Source organism: Eptesicus fuscus, chromosome 1, assembly GCF_027574615.1.
Source record: "Eptesicus fuscus isolate TK198812 chromosome 1, DD_ASM_mEF_20220401, whole genome shotgun sequence".
Classification (NCBI taxonomy): domain Eukaryota; kingdom Metazoa; phylum Chordata; class Mammalia; order Chiroptera; family Vespertilionidae; genus Eptesicus; species Eptesicus fuscus.
Window position 1 is genome coordinate 10,812,438 of NC_072473.1, and position 21,682 is coordinate 10,834,119.

At 42.4% G+C, this 21,682-nt stretch overlaps 1 protein-coding gene across 1 annotated transcript in view; it reads right to left on the bottom strand.

The window, feature by feature from the left end:
• MAP3K15 (mitogen-activated protein kinase kinase kinase 15) overlaps nt 1–16,979 on the bottom strand; it is a 75,782-nt gene extending 58,803 nt beyond the window's left edge. The window contains exons 1-6 of the mRNA XM_054714896.1: nt 16,664–16,979; nt 14,269–14,408; nt 12,371–12,394; nt 7,672–7,865; nt 2,931–3,099; nt 1,044–1,150 (exon numbers count right to left, since the gene is read on the bottom strand). Coding sequence (XP_054570871.1) covers nt 1,044–1,150; nt 2,931–3,099; nt 7,672–7,865; nt 12,371–12,394; nt 14,269–14,408; nt 16,664–16,979 — 950 coding nt within the window. The remainder of the gene's footprint in view (nt 1–1,043; nt 1,151–2,930; nt 3,100–7,671; nt 7,866–12,370; nt 12,395–14,268; nt 14,409–16,663) is intronic.
• Between the last annotated feature and the right edge of the window lie 4,703 nt (nt 16,980–21,682).

The following is a 21,682-nucleotide window of genomic DNA, read 5'->3' on the forward strand; positions in this document are numbered from 1 at the left end:
TGGCCAAATTATACTTACAGAAAATTCAGGATCAGATTGCATGCATTTGCTTTACCTGCAACTTGTGTTCTGGTCACACTGACTATTCCCTGAAGACACACTGTACATGCACTCTATGCTCACTCTTCTGTTCTGGTCAAGTGGAATGGCCTTTTCACCACCTCCATCCCACACTCTCTCCTGCCCATGAAGTAATTCTTTTTTGTTGCTGTTAATTCTCACCGAGGATATTTTTTCCATTGTTATTCAGAGAGAGAGGAAAGGTGGGAGGGAGGGGGAAGAGAGAGAGACACATCGATGTGAGAAAGACACATCGATTGGTTGCCTTCCGCATATTCCCAGACCGGGGCTGGGAATCAAACCTGCAACCCAGGTATATGCCTTTGACTGGAATCAAGCCTGACACCCCTCAGTAAATGGGCTGAAACTGTAACCACTAAGCAATACAGGCCAGGGCTATGAGGTAATTCTTTTCTTTTTTTTTAAATATATATTTTATTGATTATTTATAGAGAGGAAGAGAGAGGGATAGAGAGTTAGAAACATCGATGAGAGAGAAACATCGATCAGCTGCCTCCCGCACACCCCCCACTGGGGATGCGCCCGCAACCAAGGCACATGCCCTTGACCGGAATCGAACCCGGGACCCTTGAGTCCGCAGGCCGACGCTCTATCCACTGAGCCAAACCGGTTTCGGCATAATTCTTACTAAGTCTTCAAATCCCTGCTCAAAAGACCCCAGAAAATGCCCAAGCAGAATGACTTCCTCCCTCTGCTATGTTTCCTTAACACTTTTGACAAACCTTCATTAAGACCTTTATCGCTCTGAGCTAGCAAGCTTTAATTACATGCTGACCACACAGGTAGAATATATGTTCCAAAGATAAAGTCCTTGAAGACCCAGACCTTGCCCATTTTCATAACCTTGACACTGAACACATGATCTGGCTCATACTCAATGAGCACTGAGTAAATGAAGGAAGCAGAAATTAACAGGTGGGTTATTTCAAAACTCTATACAGTAAGTACATTATCATCCTTACCCGTTCAGTGCAAATGCATAGTGGAATTTAATATTATGTTGGTCGGTCAAATCACACATAGGCAGCATGTCCAGTGTTTCTACCAGCTTTACCATTGCATCGTAGTCCTGTTGGCAAGAGGTCCCAAGGTAAGACAGGGAGGAAATAAAGATCTTCATAGGTTTTTCTGAACAGTAATAAACATAAGACAGCCTATGCATTTAAATATAAGCCTTCCTTACAGACAGCAGTGAAGTTACTTACAATCCAGCAGCCAGAAAAAAGTTACCATGTTTTGAGTGCAGGAGAGTTACCACCACCAGCACCTAGCTATGGGTTAAAATGATCTGGACATAAACATATAGGAAATCTTGCAGTCATTTGCTACATAAAGGGAAGAAACATCCCAGTCATTTCTATTTTGCCAGAAACAAATGAATTAATCTAAACCTGTGTTTCGCAGCACTGGCACTACTGACATTTTTGGGCTGGGTCATTTGTTGTTGTGGGGCACTATCCTGTTAAGCAGTATCCCTGGCCTCTACCTCCTAGATGTGACAACCAAAAATGCTTCCAGACACTGCCACATGTCTCCCAGTTGAGAACCACTGCCCTAAACTGCATAATTACCTAGGGAAAAATTGCTACCTAGTTTGTCTCATCTGGTTCCCCTCTGAGCAGTGCCATCTGCTACCCTTTCAGCCAGGCTTAGAATTACTGTTATTGGCCAACTTGCCGAGAGCCAGAAATAGTTAGCACAGGACTTCCCACCGAAATCCCATGCCTTTTTTGTGGCTCTGCACCTGGATGCAGCTGCCCAAGGAGAGTGTATTCCAAGAAGCTTCTGGCTCACCTTTATGCCTGAGAGTTCCACTAATGTAAGGTTATAAAAAGAAGAGATGTGTGAAGGCAAGGACAGGAGAAAGGCAGCAGCTCAGGAAGACTTCAAAAAAGGCCATTCCCATTCTCTTGTCCCACGGGACATAATTTAATCATTGTTAAATCCTATTAAAATCAATCAGATGCATCTGTTTATCACTAGGGGCATGAGTTCCTTTGTGACTGACTCTGTTCTTGGTTCAGGTCCTAAATAAATGCCTCTCTTGTTTAGATTTAAAGACCTCTAACCAACAATCCCCAATATGGCTTTGTGGAATTATGAAGATAAGGTACATTGCCTTGTACATTCCTCCAAAGGGAAGGAAGGCAATATATCCTTAGAAATGGCTCAACAGAATTAAATTTGGAAGGAAGACAGGCCCATTTCCATGGTACCACATCCCACAAACCCTGTCTCAGAAATTCTCCAGAAGTCTCTGACACGTCTTACTTTCTGTCTGCTACTCCTTCTCTTCCTGTCACTGATGGGTGATGGTAAACAAAGAAGGAAGTGACAAAGGCCTAAAGGAAGCAGCATAGCAGAGGAGTTAAGAGCAAGGACAATTAAGCCAGTTGCCTTAGTTTGAATACTTGACTTTGCCAACTGCTGTGTGACCTTGGGCAAGTCACTTAACTTCTCTGTGCCTCATCTTCCTTATTTGCAAAATGGGAATAATCAGAGTATTTAACTCATAGGCCTGTTTTGAATATGAATTGAGTTAGGATTTGCAAAGGGCTTGGAACAATGCCTACCTTAAAGTGCATAAAAACTGTTAAATTTTGCATTTCTTTTAGTGAGCAATACCATATATGAGATTTCGTTGGAGTAGCCATCTGATATGACAAAAACCTTCTCCAATATTTCCACTACAACAGATACAGGTGACCTAGGACATAGCCACATACTATTTTGTCTATAAAAAAAGCTACCTAACTGTGCACCTAGTATAAGAGTACTTCATATGAGGAATTTCTTATCCAAGGAAGAACTCTGCATGTGTTAACCTCAGGTAAACTTATATTGCATACCTGGATATCATGGTAGGACAGCAGTAAATTAATGATGATATCTGAAGTCAGAATCTCGGTATCATCTATGTGGAATTTGATCCGAGCCAGCTCCTTTGCCAGTTCATTGCCCTTGTATATCTCTCTGGATCTCTGGATGTCATTTAACAAGGTTTCTTTGTCATAAATACTGGAAAGGGAAACATGAAAACCTCAGGTTGCATCTCCATGCATCCAGGCTGACTTATAATGACCATAGAGTGATTCAAATTTGTGGTCCAATTTCCAAGTAATTTTTAAATGGAGACTGGGTATTGTCAATCGGGGGGTAATACTGTCAACCCATTAAGTAGCTGAAATGACTTAACTAGAGAGAGTAAAATTATACTGTTCATTAAAAAAAGAGAATAAGCTCAATTAAATAAGTCTTCAGAAAAAGAGAAACATCCTATCTAATAAAAGAGTAATATGCAAATTAACCAACACTCTGCTACACCCACAAGCCACACCCACCAACCACGCCCACCAGCCAATCAGGAATGAATATGCAAATAAACCCAACCAAGATGGCTACGGCCACAGAGAGCAGGAGGGAGGCTTGGGTTTCCCCGGCAATGGAAGAAGCCAAGCATCCCACCTGCCCTTGCCGGCCTAGGCCTCCACTCAAGGCTACAAAGTTTCAATGATAGAAGATACATAAGTCCCAACAGAAATGGCATCCACAAGGCTGGAAAGAGGAGGAGGCTAGGGTTTTCCTGGCAATGGAGGATGCCAAGCTTTCCACACACCCTGGCCAGCCCAGGCATCCGCTTAGGCTACAAAGTTTCAATTATAGAAGATACGTAAGTCCCAACAGAAATGGCTGCCGCCACGGAATGAGCAGGAGGCTTGGCTCCACTCCAGGATACAAAGTTTCAATTGTAGAAGATAAATAAACCACAGATACCAGGGCCTCCGCTTGGGTCGCCAGGGGGCGTGGCCGGCCTGCAAACCACCACAGGCCCCTCGCCCAGGCCGCCCCATGCCCCAAGGGAATCCCTACCTTGATCCAGGACACCCTTCAGGGCAAACCAGCTGGCCCCACCCATGCACCAGGCCTCTATCATATCTAATAAAAGAGTAATATGCAGATTGACCATCACTCAACACACAATATGGCTGCCCTCATGTGGTCAAAGATCCTGCCCCCATGTGGACACAAGATGGCCACCACAAGATGGCCAGCAGGGGAAGGCAGTTGCGAGGGACCAGGCCTGCAAGGAAGGGCAGTTGGGGGTGATCAAGCCTTCAGGGGAGGGCAGTTAGGGGTGACCAGGCTGGCAAAGGAGGGAAGTTGGGGGTGACTGGGCCTGCAGGGAAGGGCAGTTCAGGGGGACCCAGGCCTGCATGGGAGAGCAGTTGCAGGGGACCAGGCCTGCAGGGGAGGGCAGTTAGGGGCAAACAGGCTGGCAGGGGAGCAGTTAGGCATCAATCAGGCTGGCAAGGGAGTAGTTAGGGGGTGATCAGGCTGGCAGGCAGATGCAGTTAGGGGCAATCAGGAAGGCAGGCAGGCGAGCAGTTAGGAGCCAGCAGTCCTGGATTGTGAGAGGGATCCCAGATTAGAGAGAGTGAAGGCTGGGCTGAGGGACACCCCGCCCCCGTGCACAAATTTCATGCACCGGGCCTCTAGTATAAGAATAAGAACTGTTACTTACTTTGGTTAATTATAAATCTATGCCAAATAACTGTATATACAATACACAGGCTCGTCCAATGCTTATAAGAAGAATTAAAAAACATTTAAAGAATAAAGTAATGCCCCACAGAAAGCAATCTGATATAAAAATATCAGTGCAGCCCTGGTTGGTGTTGCTTGACAGTTAGAGTGTCAACCTTGCACCAAAAGGTTACAGATTCAAGTTCCAGTCAAGGGCATGTAACTGGGTTATAGGTTTGATCCCTGGTCTCTGTCAGGTGTGTGTGCGAGGTACCAATCAGTGTGTCTCTCTCACAAAGATGTTTCTCTCTCTCCCTTGATCCCTCCTTCCTATTCTCTAAAAAAAAAAAAAAAAAAAATCAATGGAAAAAATGTCCTTGGGTGAGGATTAACAACATATATACATATCAGTGCATTGCTTTAATATTTTATTTTCTGGCCTATTGCTTATTACCCCAATGATAAGCAAATTAGCAGATTCTACCAGTGTTTAAAATTCTATTATTGAGCATAAAATTCTATTATTAATCTAATGAGTCATTAACTTGGATGACAGCCATTATTCATTTGGTGGACTATAAAGGCATCAAAGCTATTAAGGCATTATTAGTTTAGCCTGACAAGTAAAAAGTTATACTTTAGTCTTCTTTTCAAGGGTAATTCTGAAAAATAGTTTTAATAAACTAAGAAACCTAATAAGAACAGTAACTTGTAAATAAATAAAGAAAACACCAAGTTGAGTATGGCTTGAGGACATCAAATATGTAATAAGCATGCAGCCATTTCTACCTCTGGGAACCAGGGAAGATGTTGCTAATGAATGTGAACTTGGAAATGGCTTCCAACCCATTTTCAGCACAGGGCTTCAGGCAGCCTTTACCAATTAAGAGTTGGCACTTGAGCTAAAAACTTTGCCATCCTCATTATAGATGTTTTTAAACCATTAGCACAATTTAACCTCTCACTAACATTGCTAGGTATCTGCCAGTTCAAGGTGTGAATCAACTAGCAGGTATTTCAAGTCCTTTGAAATTAAACCAAATCAAAAGAGGCCACCCCTGAGGAGAAAGGGGTCCCAGCCTAGGGTTCATGAGCTTGGAAGAGAAGTTCCCCTAACTATGGGTTGTAAAACCAGCAGGGATTATGGCAGAGACACAAGGCTGCTGGAGACCCAGGTGTTCCATTTAAAGGGCCAGTGCACGAACTTACTCAGATTCCTAGCACCAGGCGGCTCTGGAGAACCCAGACACATACTGGGAGGAACTGGCCTATCTGGCATTAGGGCAGGAACTTAGGGGCATCTTTCTCCCAGACAGGGGTGCTTGCAGGGGTCATTGCTCCTGTCCTGGGACCTCCCCTATCGCAGGGCTGACTGGCAACCAAATCTGAGTATCAATCAGTGGCCCACACTGTTTGCATCTCTCAAACAAGCTGCAGCTGGTGGCAGCGTGTATCAAACCTGTCAATAAAAGGCCAAAGACCCAGCACAAACCTCCTTGCTTCACAGCTGGGCCTGGCCTCCTTCACAGCAGCTCTCCCATTGTAGTCACAACTGGTCCTCACAGCCAATTGGCCTGGAGGTAAACTCCTCCCAGTGACACCAATAGCAATCAAGGCTCAATTACAAGAGTATGCACATAGCCCACACAGGGATACACATAGAGTGCCCAGCTCAGGTGACTGGGGAGGCTGATCCACTGGGCCCTACAGGACACCTACCACACAAGGCCACTCTACCAATTCCAGGAGACATAGCAGCTCTACCTAATACACAGAAACAAACACAGGGAAGCAGCCAAAATGCTGAGACAAAGAAACGTGTCACAAATGAAAGAAATAGAAGCAAGCAAACTACTGGATACAGAGTTCAAAACCATGGCTATAAGGTTACTCAAGGATCTTCATGAGACTTTCAAGGATCATAGTGAGAATGCCAAAGACATGAAAAAGGACCAATCAGAAATTAAGCATACACTAACTGAAATAAAGTACAATTTACAGAGATTAAACAGTAGAGGATTCTGAGAATCAAATCAATGATTTGGAATCTGAGGAAGCAAAAAACACCCAATCAGAAGAGCAAAAAGAAAAAAGAATCCAAAAAAAAAAAAAAAGAAAGTGTAAGGAGTCTCTGGGACAATTTCAAGCATACCAACATTTGCATTATGGGGATGCCAGAAGGAGAAGAGGGAGCAAGATACTGAAAACCTATTTGAAAAAATAATGACAGATAAATTCCCATATCTGGTGAAAGAAATAGACTTACAAGTCCAGGAATCACAGAGTCCCAAACAAGAGGAACCCAAAGAGAGCCACACCAAGATACATCATAATTAAAATGCCAAAGGTTAAAGATCAAGACTGTCAGCTACTTTCTCAACAGAAATTTTGCAGGCCAGAGGGAAGTGGCAAGAAATATTCCAAGTGATGAATAGCAAGAACCCACAACCACGATTACTCTACCCAATGAAGTTCTCATTTAGAATTGAGGGTCAGATAAAGAGCTTCACAAACAAGAATAAACTAAAGGAATTCATCACCTCCAAACCAGTATTATATGAAATGTTGTTGTTGTTGTTGGAGGAGGAGGAGGAGGAGGAGGAGGAGGAGATAAAAAACATGAACAATAAAATGGCAACAAATATGTCTATCAACAATAGAATCTAAAATCAAAATAAACAAGAAATCTAATGAACAAAATAAATGGGTGAATAAAGCAGAATCAGAGGCATAGATTCATTGAACAGACTGACGAATCTCAGAAGGGGTGTGGGAAGAGATTAACAAAGATCTTACCTATGGACACAGACAGTGGGTTGGTGAAGGCCTAGGGTGGGGCAGGAACTGGTGGAGGGGGGCAATAGGGGAAAAAGGGAGAGATCTGTAATACTCTCAACAATAAAGATTTAAAAACAAAACAAAACAACGAACAAACAAACAAAAATGATTGGTAGGGGTTCCCCATTCTCCAGGCACTATGATCTTTTGAGGGGATATCGCCTCCATGAACATGATGGGAAGATTGTGACAAAGTGCCCAGGGTTATTGAATCCTGAGGGGAGTTACCATGAGGTTATTTGGATGTTCCTGAGGAGGCTAGTGAATTTGTCCACCAAGGTCACATTCAGGGTATTCAGCATGGTGTCCCAGTTGGGTTGCAAGTACTCTGAGGCATGCCTCTGGAGATCGCTCTCACAGCAAATGTATTCAGCACATGGTGTCATGATGTACGGGATGAAATAATAATTTCCACGAGACACCTGGAAAAGAGAAACGAAAAGGTTTCACAAAGTAATTGATGCAAAAGAATAGCTGTGGACTTGGAACCTGGTGGGACAGGGAAGGAGAAAATGCTTAAGTATTATCACAACCTTTGTAATATGACTACAAACCTATGAGGCACAGAATTGGAAACCACTCGATTTCACAAGCTGTAACACATAGATATATGACAAAAATTTGGTTTTAAATACTGACCTGATCTGTGTATGTCTCAGAACTTCATTGGCAGAGGTTTTAGGGGTTTAAAATTTCAGAAATTACATCATTTTAATTACATGCCCCCCAAATAAGATAACCAAGAATTGCAATGTAAAGGCATTTTTTTCAGCATTAATGGAAAAGCCATATTATTTGATAATTTAACCACGAGTTAACTATCATAAATTTTGTTGAGTAAGAATTGTTTTGAAAGAATACTAATAAATATGATTAGTCTCAGAGATGTTTTGAAAAAGAATCTTTTAAAAAATTTTATATTACCAACTAATACTCATACTAGTAAAACAATATTTTTTTCTATGGAATAATTACAATTTGACTGTGAATTGTGATTCTTTGTAAAGCATAAAAATTACCTTTAAAGTGTACTAAATCAATGGTTAATTTTTGACACTAAGTTTTAAAGAATTTACATGGTGCCAGAAATAATTTGTCTGACTTCTTGCATTTAATTTTAAAAACTAAACTAATGAAGTTATCTAGGCATTTTGCCCTAATGCAGATATATCTTGGAAAACACACTTTCTCTAAAAATGGGAATTTAAATAAGGAATACAGCTTCTTCTAAGTTAAATACATTAATTACAGAGGCTACTTCCAGGGGTGAACTCAACCTGCAAAATATATATACCATACTTTGAAGGTATGGTTAATCTTACAAAGAAAAATTAAAACAAAGTTAAAGAACATCTGTGGACTATGTATACTAATCACAAAATACCAGAAAGATCTAAGGTTTAATAGATAATCTCTTGGGGTTGGCTATATTTTAACAAAGGCACAACCTTTATCTTTCATCATATAAACATATTTTCTGAAGTGATAAAATGCTGAAAGTGGTTATCTTTACTATCTTTAAAGCAGTAGAAAATAACATAACTGAAGATGGAAGAAAAAGAAGTCATTTTATGGAACTCTGAAGTTATATGAACCAGACCCCAGCTCCAAGCAGCATTACTCCAATCCATAATGAGGGGCAAGTTAGCAGACTGTCTTTAAAAGGCACCTCATTTACTTTGATATTTGATTTCACCATTTAATCAACATTAGTTGTGAGCTGTTCATTCTGCTGAACCCAACCTTTTTTTTTTTGTTTGCCCTACTTCCATGGCATCTGAAGTAGAAGAAATAACTGTCTATATTCCATTATAGAGTGGACAACATTTGAAAACTACCATAAACAATACCTCTCAAAGGTTTATGTCCCTTCACCCTTTTCTCTTAGATGCTATTTTATACCCTTCCAGCCACCTCTGGTCCTTTATTTTGTTCCCCTGCTCTAATTTCTCATACCACATCAAGCATGGCAACTAGTACCTAAAGTAATTTTAAAGTAATGCCAAATTTAGCAGAGATTAATTGCCAAATCCTTTAGAATTTCATTCCTATAAAACAAACCAACAAAAACTTAGGGAGAATGGTGTCATGGTATAATTAGAACAAGAATGAAAGGACTTCCTGGTTGTTTAGGAGGGAGAATGTTCTAATGAAGAGGGTATATAATGGAATGGTAACAGAATTACACTAAGTCTCCTGAAGTAGACCCTGATATATTCAACAGTCAGGATGGAAAAAGAGTTTTCTTCCTTGCACTGTGCCTTAATGTAATTCTTGTTTTAAGAAATAACTGTTTCCTAGACATTCCTTGCATTAAATCCAAGTTACACCTTTTCACTTGAGTGACAAAAATGGAATGACAGACATTAAGTACTGAATGTTATCTATGAACAAAACGACAGAATTCAACCTTCTCTTTTTATTGATGAGGACACTGATAATTAGGGTGGGGTGGGGTGGAGTGACCACCCAAAGTTCCTCAGAGACAGGGCTGGATTACAACCTGTGTCTCCTGGCCCCAGGCTCAATCTCCTTTGACTGGACTCCCCCCTCCCCCCCGCTCCCCAACTCCATGAAGAAGGTAATTTAAGAAACAGAAATCTAGAAAGAACAGGAAAGACCCCCTGTAAGTGAACAATATTAGTATGTAAATGGGACAAAATGAAGTGACATATCTTCCCATTTTTTCCCCTAAGAGGAACTCAAAATCACCCCATGCCTCATTTTACATGGTGGCTTGTTAAATCCAGGCTGCTATGGTAATCCACTTGTTTTCTTTCTAGAACTTCATCCTGTGAATTGGAGGAAGGTGAAGGCTTTGCCTCAGGTAAGGAACTCTGCATGGGTGAGAAGAAGCCTGGGCCCCACAGCTTCAGGTTGGGGCCTTCTGTGGAGGGGACAAAGTCAAGCAAAGCTCCTGCTCCCTTGTGGAGGGCATCCTCAGGAGACCTCTACCTCCTGGGATCTTTTCTCCCTCTCCCTCTGGGAACTCCAGGTGAAATAGGAAAAGAGGCATGAGGTGCTTCCCTTCTAGAAGGGCCACTGGGAAGGAGACTGAGGGCAAAAAAAAAAAAAGGGGGTGGGTGGGGTGGGAACAAAGGAACAGTTCCTAGTCTAGGTCACAATTTCTTTCTTTTTTTTTTTTTTAAATATATTTTATTGCTTTTTCACAGAGAGAGAGGGAGAGGGATAGAGAGCTAGAAACATTGATGAGAGAGATACATCGACCAGCTGCCTCCTGCACACCCCCCACCGGGGATGTGCCCGCAACCAATGTACATGCCCTTGACCGGAATCGAACCTGGGACCTTTCAGTCCGCAGACCGACGCTCTATCCACTGAGCCAAACCGGTTTCGGCAAGGTCACAATTTCTCAAACCACAAAGACATAGGTCTAGAAGGATGGGCAGTTTGGGGGGCACTCAAAAGTACAGGATAACCTTGGCTCAATTTCCAAGGACATGATCTTATTTGAATGTTTTTAGGGTGGGGGCTTTATTATACAGTTCAAACCAACACGGCATTATCAATATGCCATTGCAGGAACTTTTAAGCCAAATTGGGAAACTTTAGCACATAAATGGGACAGAAGGAACTGGAAATCTGTACTACTTCCCATTTGCAACAGCATGGATGGAACTGGAGAGCATTATGCTAAGTGAAATAAGCCAGTCAGAGAAAGATAAATATCACATGATCTCACTCATTTGTGGAATATAATGAACAACATAAACTGATGAACAAAAACAGATCCAAAGACAGAGAAGCATCGATCATACTGTCAAACCTCAGAGGGGAGGGGGGGGATAAGGGGGAGAGATCAACCAAAGGACTTGTATTCATGCATATAAGCCCAACCAATGGACACAGACAACAGGGGGGGGGGGTGAGGGCATGTGTGGGGGGTTGGGGGGGAAATGGAGGGATAAGTACACATATGTAATACCTTAATCAGTAAAAAAAAATTAAAAATAAATCGGTACCACTTCTTTTCATCTGTGGCAGGAAATGTAGCTAAGCCCTCATATTAACTATGATATAAGTTCATATTTTTCCATTGTTAGAAAAACTTTGGTGGGAAGTATGAGGGTACTAGGTACTGGTTCCAGCAAAAGTAAATAAATTATATATATATGGTGCTGAGATATGATTTAATTTTTAAGTTTTTTCAACTACAGTTTACTTTCAGTATTATTTTGTATTGGTTTCAGGTGTACAGCATAGTGATTAGATAATCATATCTTTACAAAGTGTTCCCCTTGGTATTTCCAGTACCCAACTGGCATCATACATAGTTACTACAATACTGACTCTATTCCCTATGCCAGTGATGGCGAACCTATGACACGCGTGTCAGCACTGACACGCATAGCCATTTCTGATGACACGCGGCCGCTGAGGTGGCCTCATGCCGAGGATGAAACATTTGCTGCTCCTGAGGATGAAACATTTGTGAAATAATGTTTTTTCCTCAAGTGACACACTACCCGAGTTATGCTCAGTTTTTTGGCAAAGTTTGACACACCAAGCTCAAAAGGTTGCCCATCACTGCCCTATGCTGTAGGTTACATCCCTGTGACTATTCTATAGTTTCCAATATGTACTTCTTAATCCCTTTACCTCTCTTACCTAATCCCTCAACTCTCCTCCCCTCTGGCAATCACCCATCAGGTCAGGCTCACAGTCCTAGTGTATAACAAAGAACAAGTATACTTGCCTGACTTTGCCTTCTGGCCCACAGTCTAGATAGCTGATTGGGGCCTGAGCTAGCTGGCAGCTTGAAGGACAGGGGGTTCTAGCTTATCCCCCTTAGAAACACAATCAACAGGCACAATTAGAAATCACTTTGCTATCTGTGGGATTTCCAGGCATACATTTTTACCCATTTACATTTATGAAGTTAAAAATCTGAAAATATAATACTTACTGTGTTTTTCTGAGTTACCATATCCTGAAAAGAAAAAAAGATGATCTGAATACAGTGTTTTCCCAAAACAGTTAATTTCCATAAGCAAGTACTTTGTCCCAACCAATCATCCAGAGTAAATCAGTTAAAATCTGCCCTGCAAAAAGCTTCAAATAAAATAAGCCTCTAAGAATTGTAAAATTCATGTTCTAAGGAAAATTTATCATAATTGGTTAGCTTTGGAACTACTGGGGGGCATATATGATTATAAGAATTTCCCTATAACAATGGCAATGCTTTTGTCTCAAGAGAGATTGAAATTCAAGTTTGGGGTTTTGAATACCCTACACCTTGTCTTCCTAGTGAGGAATGTCAGTGACAGCGAGGAAGTGCATGGGAAGCCCCGTGGTATCCTCAGCTCTGAAACGCTTCTTGACTCAACCATGTGAAGGCTGTAGCCATGCCCACAGAAAATCTTCCTATGGAAGGGGTGTCACTGGTAGGATTCCTGACCCCTCACTATAGCTGTCTAGGAATTTTCAAATGCAATGACAACATTTTTAGTCAGTTAACTTAGCATAATGTTTATGCAGCCCTTGATTGGATCATTTATGCACTGCAAGCCAACATTTGCCCGAGAAAGAAAACACAATTAGAGCTGCCCCATAAAACGTTTTTACATATTCTGAGATGTCTATTTTCTGACGACAAGTGCAGATTGCTTCTTCAGGCGTCAGATATAACTGACTACCCACTTTCATTTCAGGAAATATTATTCCATGTCATTAAAAATTAAAACTTATCTAGGTCATAGGACTTTCTAGAGGAATTCACTGAAGCACAGCTGAGAAAAAAATGCATTAAATTGGGAAAAAATACATACTAATTTCAGGTTTCTCATAAAAATACACTTAACAATGCACCCTTTCATATTTTTTAATTCTAAATATTTCTAAGAATAACTACCTTAGTAAAATCAGTAAAAGGAGAAATTAATATCTAAAGTAATTTAGATTGATTTATAGCCTTTTGGGAAACTGTTCTACAATGTAGAATACAATAATAAAATATCTTCTTCTTTCAATGTCTTATGAATGACTTCTTAAAACACATTTCTATGCTATAGTAGAGCACACACCTATATAAAGTGTATGTGTATATAAGACATACAGGTTATACATCTGAAGAAGGTGGAATTTCTACCAAGAAATAATCCCAAATTATTATCAAACCCAGAACAATCTGGTTAATATTAAATCTCAAGAAACACAAAAATGTCCAACTTGCCATCAGAAAATTATGATGTCTATGAAAGTTAACTCTGAAGCACTGGCACTGGCCTTCAACCCTAGCTGCAGACTCTGGAGGTTAAAAAAAGTTCCTTCAAGACTGTTATGTAATTGGTCTGGGGTATGGCTTGGGAACTGGGATATTGACAAGTGCTCGAAGTGATTCTGAAGTACAATCAAGGTTGAGTAACACTGCTATCAACAAACTAATGTTTTATTCCTCAAATGATTTAACACAGATGAAGACTGTCTGACCAACATTAAGATATTCAACAATATTAATTAGCTGAATTTAAAAAGAACGTTATCCAAAAAAGCATTTGTATAAAACTTGTCAAAGTACATTTAAAAGTTCTCAACCATTACTGAGTTGTGCCTAAACACACAAGTTTTCAGTTTTACTTGGCTTTAAACTGAGGGAAAAATAACTAAGTATTCACTATATCTATGACAAAACTTTCTGCCCATTTTGGTAACTGTTAAATATCTTATTATCTAAGTCAAGCAATTATTTTTTAATGTATAGGTTTAGATCAAGCTGTACAAGCAAGTCTTTATTTGTTTCAAGTAAACATATAATACTGCTTTCCCAAAATGAAGTATTCAGAAGAGATGAACCATGTCCTTTACCTTCAATAAAAGAGCAGTGGCGATGTCAGTATCATAGTACAGGATCACATTATTGGTCATGTTGAAGCTTTCTCGAATTCCAAGATAGTAGAATAGTGAAGGCTGTCTGGAGACATCACTCATGTCCACCACAGCAATATCTGAAATGAACAAGGAGAGGACAGGGCAGAGGTGAGTGAGGTGATCTATCTACTTAATCCACTTCCTAATGATCACCAACGGGAAGCTGCCACAGTTTGTTTTTCTACTGGCCTTTAAGGTAAAGCACAAGTGAGGAATGATTTGCTTAAAATTACCTACCACATGAACTCTGGAAGAAAAGCAATATATCATATTCAAAGAATATATTTAGCTTATATACAATGTATAAGGTATAATGAAATGAAAAAGGACACACTCACCATGCAGCCCAAGACACAGAGCATCATCTGTACTATTGGGGGCCCCACCCTCCTGCCCAAGAACATCTCTGTCCTGATCTCTGTATTTACCAGTTTCCTGCATATAACTGTATACATGTATATGCATATTATACATTATTATAACATATGAATTCCTAAACAGTATATTGTTTAGTTTTGTACGTCTTTGAGCTTTATATAATAGTACCGCACCATTTGTATTCTTTGACTTGCTGTTTTTGGTGTAAGACGACCAATTTGTATGTTTAGCTTTAGGTTATGCATTTCCACTTAAACATAGCAGTCCATTTATGATGACTAGAAAATAATGTCGTTATTCATCCTGTCTAGAGACATTTTGTTCATTTTTTTCTTTATCCTATTTCAAACTGTTGTACATTTTTGTGCCATGCTCCAGGCTCACACACCTGCCATCAACTTGACAATGTAGCTTAAATGCCCCTGGAGTTGTGTCCTAGAGACCTATTCAGAACAGGGGAGAGACATATCAGACCACTCACAGTAAAATATTTGTAATACAAAGTGTAGCATGATTTAACTCACTTTACAGGTTGCTCTTCCAGCTGACAAGGCAAAATAAATAAATAAACAAATAAACAAACAAATAAATAAACAGAAGCATTATACTGCAAGCTAAGGTGCATCCATTACTTTAATGTTTTTATTTTATTTTATAGAGAGAGAAAGGGAAAGGAATGGGATAGAGAGAAACATCAATTGGCTGCCGCCTGCACCGCCCCCCCCCCTCATTGGGGATGGAGCCACAACCTGGGCATGTGCCCCCCACCAGAATCCAAGCTGTGACCTCATGGTTCATGGGTCAACACTCAACCACTGAGCTACACTACTGGGCCTTTTTGTTAAATCCCCATCCACTGATTTTTAGAGAGTGTGGAAGGGAGGGAGGGGGAGAAGAGTAGAGAGAGGAAGTGAGGGAGAGTGAGTGCCAGAAGGAGTGAGGGATGGAGAGAGCGAGAAAGATCGAGGGGGCAAGACAGAATGAGAGCTGGAGAGAGTGCGAAAAGGAGTGAGGGAATAAGAAAAAGAGAGCGAGAAAGTGGGGGAGCATGAGCGTGAGTGCGCGCGCGCGTGAAAGAGAGGGAGGGAAAGAGGGGGGGAGGGAGGAGAGAGAGAGAGAGAGAGAGAGAGAGAGAGAGAGAGAGAGAGAGAGAGAGCGAGCTGGAGTACCGGAGAGCAAGAGAGCATGAGGTGGAGAGTGCCAGAGCAGGAGACCTGGAAGGAGAACTGGAGCGGGCAATCCCGGAGCTGGAGCAAACTGGAGACCTGGAGCTGGAACGCGAGATCCCGGAGCTGGAGCACGCGAGACCTGGAGCTGGAGCACGCGAGATCCCAGAGCTGGAGCACGCGCGAGACTTGGAGCTGGAGAGGGAGAGCTTGAGCCCGAGGGCTGGACAGCTGGACAGCGCTCAATGAAAGTGTGCAAAATAACACTGGGGCATTTCTAAGAGCCCCACGTCCCGCCCCCACACACTGTCTCAATGGTATTACCCCAATTCCCGCTGTGACCGAAAATGGAGTCCCCCCCAGGAAACATTAAACAATCCCAGTCCTTGGATGCTGACTACATTGGTTTGGCTTTGGGAGTTCTAGAAGCTCCCCAGGGGCTGGAACCCACTGCCATAAGGGACACGCAGGAGTGAGAAAATAAAAGTTGGGTAACTGGTGGGGAGGGGAACTCGGCATTGTCTGGGTTATAAGCTTTCTCTTGGGTTACCAGATGTTTAAGGAGACGAGCCTAAAGAGGTCTAGATGCCGGTGGCCTCCACTTCCTTATCTGTAAAAAGGTACAATGCTACCTCTCCCCACTGTCTCCTCCCCGAAAGGCCCGGTTCTCGTCAAAAGAGTCAGGGGTGCTAGGATGGGTAGGAGCCGGCGCCGCTGCGAGCTTCCGAGGGCGAGGGAAGCGGACAGAAATGGGACACGGGATGGGGTGAAGGGGATGCCCGCCTCACCTGCGTTGTAGAAGGCTTCGAGCATGGTGGTCTCCTCGAAGTCCAGCTCCCCGAACCGCATGGTGCTGAGGAGAGCGCCCTGGGCCTCGCAGGCCCGCACGAGGCACTGGAGCGCTCCCTCCTCGGGGCCGCTGTCCTCGGGGCTCTGGTTACATATGTAGGCGGCCCTCAGAAAGCGCTGCTGTTGGCACTGGCCCTCCTGGCTCGGGGCCGCCCCGTCTGGCTTCCCTGGCTCTGCCGGCGACGGCGGACGCTGAAGGGGTTCGGTCGCTGTCCCCAGCGCCTCAGCCGGGGGAGTCCCGGGGCCACTCTCCATGCGTGGCTCGACGGGACCTTACTTGGTCCCACCTCCGCCTTGACTGGTAGGCGAGAGAGCACTCGAGGAGAGGCCACAAGCGGTCCTGTCAACACCTCTTGAAGCCTGAGGTGGCGACCAGAAGTAACCGTTGACCCCAGTCCCTTTTATAGCCTCGGAGGGGCTTAACGGGCTTAACGGTCAAGGGCGCGGGGAGTTCTGGGAGGAATTGGGGGAGGGGCAGGAGCCAGGAGGGCCGGGCAACGCCCCCGAGAAGAGTGGATTCGTGACTTTGAGGATTTTGTTGTTGCCAGCCTTCCGGCCTGACTTTTGTTTTTCTCAAAACAATTTGAGGACTTTCAAGTAGAGTAAAAACTCCTTCAAAGCGCTGGTTCGAATGAAATACTATTCAATTCTAAACTAAGTAGAGATGTAGTTTTAACCCAGAATTGAGACGAGAAAATGCTTCCTTAAAACGCATCCCATTTTATTGCCAAGAGCATGGCCCACTCCTCCCGATTGCCACTGTGAACTTGACAAAACAACCGGATGCACCAGCAACATATTTATCTGGAAAATAGACTCCAAGTAGTCTGTCTGTCTGACCTATTAAATTCTGTGAACCCACAGCAATTTTTACTGTGGATCTTACCCACCTCACAATTTTGGCCCAAATATTAAAAGGTAGTATTACCACTAAAGGTACTACTTGTATTTATTTTACTTTATTTTATTTTTAAATTTATTTTGGTTTGGGCAATGACTTTTTTCATTTTTAAATATATTTTTATTGTTGATAGTATTACAGATATCTCCCATTTACCTCCCTTTTCCCCTCCTCCTCCCAGCTCCTACCCACCTCCCCAGGTCTTCAGCACCTTATTACCCACATCCATGGGCTAAGCATATAAGTTCTTTGGTTTATCTCTTCTTGTCCCCCCAACCCCACATCGAGGTATGTCAGTCTGTTCCATGCCTCCATGCCTCCTATCTCATTTTGTTGCTCAATTCATTTTGTTCATTAGATTCCATAAATAAGTGAGATCATGTGATATTTGTCTTTCTCAGTTTGGCTTATTTCACTTAGCATGATATTTTCCAGGTCCATCTATACTCTCCCAAAAGGGAAGAGATGTCTCTTTTTTATAGCTGCATAGTATTCCCTAGTACAAGTACTTGTAATTTAAAAGTGGAAGGTGCAGCCGAAACTGGTTTGGCTCAGTGGATAGAGCGTCGGTCTGCGGACTGAAAGGTCCCAGGTTTGATTCCGGTCAAGGGCATGTACATTGGCTGCGGGCACATCCCCGGTGGGGGGTGTGCAGGAGGCAGCTGGTCGATGTTTCTCTCTCATCGATGTTTCTGGCTCTCTGTCCCTCTCCTTTCCTCTCTGTGAAAAGTCAATAAAATATATTTTAAAAAAAAGTGGAAGGTGCAGGGAGATCTGGGAGGGGCTGGAGGATGGGGCAGGAGCAAGCCAGGCATTTCCTATTGCCTCCCCTGGGCAGGCCCTCATGACTTTGAGGATTTTGGACATTGTCACAAAGTTTTGCTCCCCCCCCCCTCATTTTACTTTTATTTTATTATTAGAGGCCCAGTGCATGGATTCGTGCACATTGCAAGGAAATTAATTAGAAGGTGTCCCATGGGGTGGGAGTGGGCGAGATGGGCCGGACATGCCCTGGAGCCAACCTCCCGCAGTCCCTCCTTGGCCAGCCACACCTGGGGTGGTGCTGGGGCTTCCAAGGCATCTGTGGAGTGAGCAGGGTCCCTCCAGCAGGTGGGGTCCCTTGGCCTGGCCTGTGGGGATCTGGCTGAAACTGGCAGTCCGGCATCCCCTGAGGGGTCCCAGAGTGTGAGGGCACTCTGCAAAGTTGCTGTCGCTCACTGGTCAGTGCGTGTCATACTCGGCCAGTCACTTAGCCTTTTATATATCTAGATTTTTTTTCTTCATTAAGGTATTACATATGTGTCCTTATCTCCCCATTGCCCCCCCACCCCCCACTCAAACCCTCACCCCCCCTAGATTATTATTTTTTAATTCCCACCTGAGGATATTTTTCCATTGATTTCTTAGAGAGAGTAGAAAGAGAAAGGGAAAGACAGAGAGAAATATTGATGTGAGAGAAACACATTGATTGGTTGCCTCCTGCATGCCCCCGACCAGGGCCCAGCCAGAGAGGAGCCTGCATTTGAGGTACGTTCCCTTGACCAGAATCGAGCCTGGGACCCTTTGGTCCACAGGCTGATGCTCTATCCACTGAGCCAAACCAGCAAGGGCTCCCCCTTATTTTAAATAACAAGTTTCTGGAGATATAATTCACAAACCATCCAACTCACCTATTTAAGTGATTTCTAGTATATTCAGAGTTAAGCATCCATTACCACCATCAGTTTTAGACTGTTTTCATCACCACCCCAAACCCAGTACCCATTAGCAGCCAGTCTCCATCCCCCCAAAACACCCCTCAGCCCTAGGCAACCACCAATCTACTTTCTGTCTCTACATATTTGCTGTTCTGGACATTTCATATATATGGAATCATACAGTGTGTAACAGAAGTTTTCATCTATCATGGGTATATACCTGGGAATAGGATTACAGGTCATATGACAACCCTATGTTTAACCTTTAGAGAAACTGCCTGCCACTGTATTCCAAAGTGGCTCCACAATTTTATATTTGCACATGCAATGTACAAGTTCAAATTTCTCCATACTCTCATCAGTATTTATTGTTGTCTTTTTTTTATTATAGACATCCTAATGGATATGAAGTAGTATCTTATGGTGGTTTTGATTTGCATTTTCCTGACGACAAATGATGTTGAGCATCTCGTCATGTGCTTATCCCCCATTTGTATACTTTCTTTGGAGAAATGTCCTTTGGGATCCCTTGCACATTGTAAAACTGGGTATTTGACCTGGCCAGTGTGGGTCAGTGGATAGGTTTTGATCTATGAACCAGGAGGTCTCAATACAAGTCCTGGTCAGGGCAAATGACGGGGTTCTGGGCTCGATCTCCAGTAGGGGACAAGCAGGAGGCATCTGATCTCTCCCTCTCCCTTCCTCTCTGACATCAACAAAAATATATTTAAAAAAATAAAACTGGGTATTTGTCTTTTTATTATTGAGTTGTAAAAGTTCTTTATATATTATGGATACATGTCTCTTATCACATATGTGATTTACAAATATTTTCTCCCATTGTGTGTGTGGGTTGTCTTTTTATTTTCTTGATGGTGTCCTTTGCAGCACATCACAATACTTTTTGACAGAAGCAGGATAGTATTTACCTTATAAAACATTTTGGCTTTTCTTCACATTTCAGTGATAATACAGTCTATCCCTCCACCACCCTTCCCCCACCCCCCAAAAAAAAGCAGAAACTGCCAGTACAAATCTTTGAAGAAATCCTGCCCTAAATTCAGTTTTGGTAGGAATTAGGAACTTCACAAGTGACATCTATGTGTACCCTCTTTTGTGGCCAATGAATGGAAAATGGGCTCTGAGGGAATCTGTAAAGACACACAGACCAGAATTGGAAAGAGGAAAGCTAGGGAAATCTTTAGCAACTCTGTTCTAAGTTTTTTTTTTTTTTTTTTAAATACGATGCTATAAAAGGACACATTTTCTTTGTAACCTTGCAATGCATAATAATAGTTATTTTCCTAATGTGCCTGTTCATCTGAGATTATTCCAATGACTGGCACAGCCTTCAGAAGGGTAGAAATGCCCATTTCACAATTACTTGCCAGTATCTTGCTGTCACTCCCACTTCAGTCTTCCTGAGTTCCTTCCAGCTCTCACCGGGGCCCTACTAAGACACACAGGATTTGTGAGTTCTGACTTGGATAATGTCCTCCTCTAAACACAAACCCTGCTGAGAAAGAGCCCAGCATTTGCCCAGCTAATGAGCGCTTTCCCCATAGATGGCCTGGGCATACACCACTCACTTTCTCATTGTCGCCATTAATTTGCACACCTGAAATGTGCCCCAGCCCCTTCTCCCCATGTACTTCCTACCCCACCCCAGCCCCGCTGAGGATAAAATTGCAAAATGCTGGATTAGTCTTTTCTGTTTAGTTGAATGATTGTTCTGTTCTGACCCCTGCCTTGCCCATTTCTAAGTGCACGTTCTGGAAACCACTTTGCCCCAACTCAAGAGATGTCATTTGGATTAGAACAGTGGATGGAAGAGTACAGTGGAAGCACTGTAGCTAAAGAGTAAGATTAAATCTAAGCATTTTCCTTTATTTTATTATAGGCTGGTTATTCATACCAACATTGGTCAAACTAGTTAGTTCTTTGATTCACTCAACCTTGTAAAAAATATTTAAGTTACCATTCAAGTGGCAGCTTCATTACTTTTTTTCATTGTACAAGGGCCTAGAGCAAATAGTGACAGAAGAGAAACAACCAAGTTACACAATACTATATGTCTTTGGTGGGAAAACTTTTATTAATTAAGCATCTATTATGTGTTAGGCACTGTCTTGGTGCTGAGGATATCATGGTGAACAATACAGCCAAAGTCCCTGCTGTCATGTTAGATAGATGGAAAGAGAGGAAGAGAGAGAGAGAGAGAGAGAGAGAGAGAGAGAGAAATGGCTATAGACAAATATACCTGTTTATAGATACTATAAGTATTATATGGACATAGATTATTATAATCTGCCATAAAATACAAGAAAAACAAACAGGATGGATGAAACTCATAACTATTA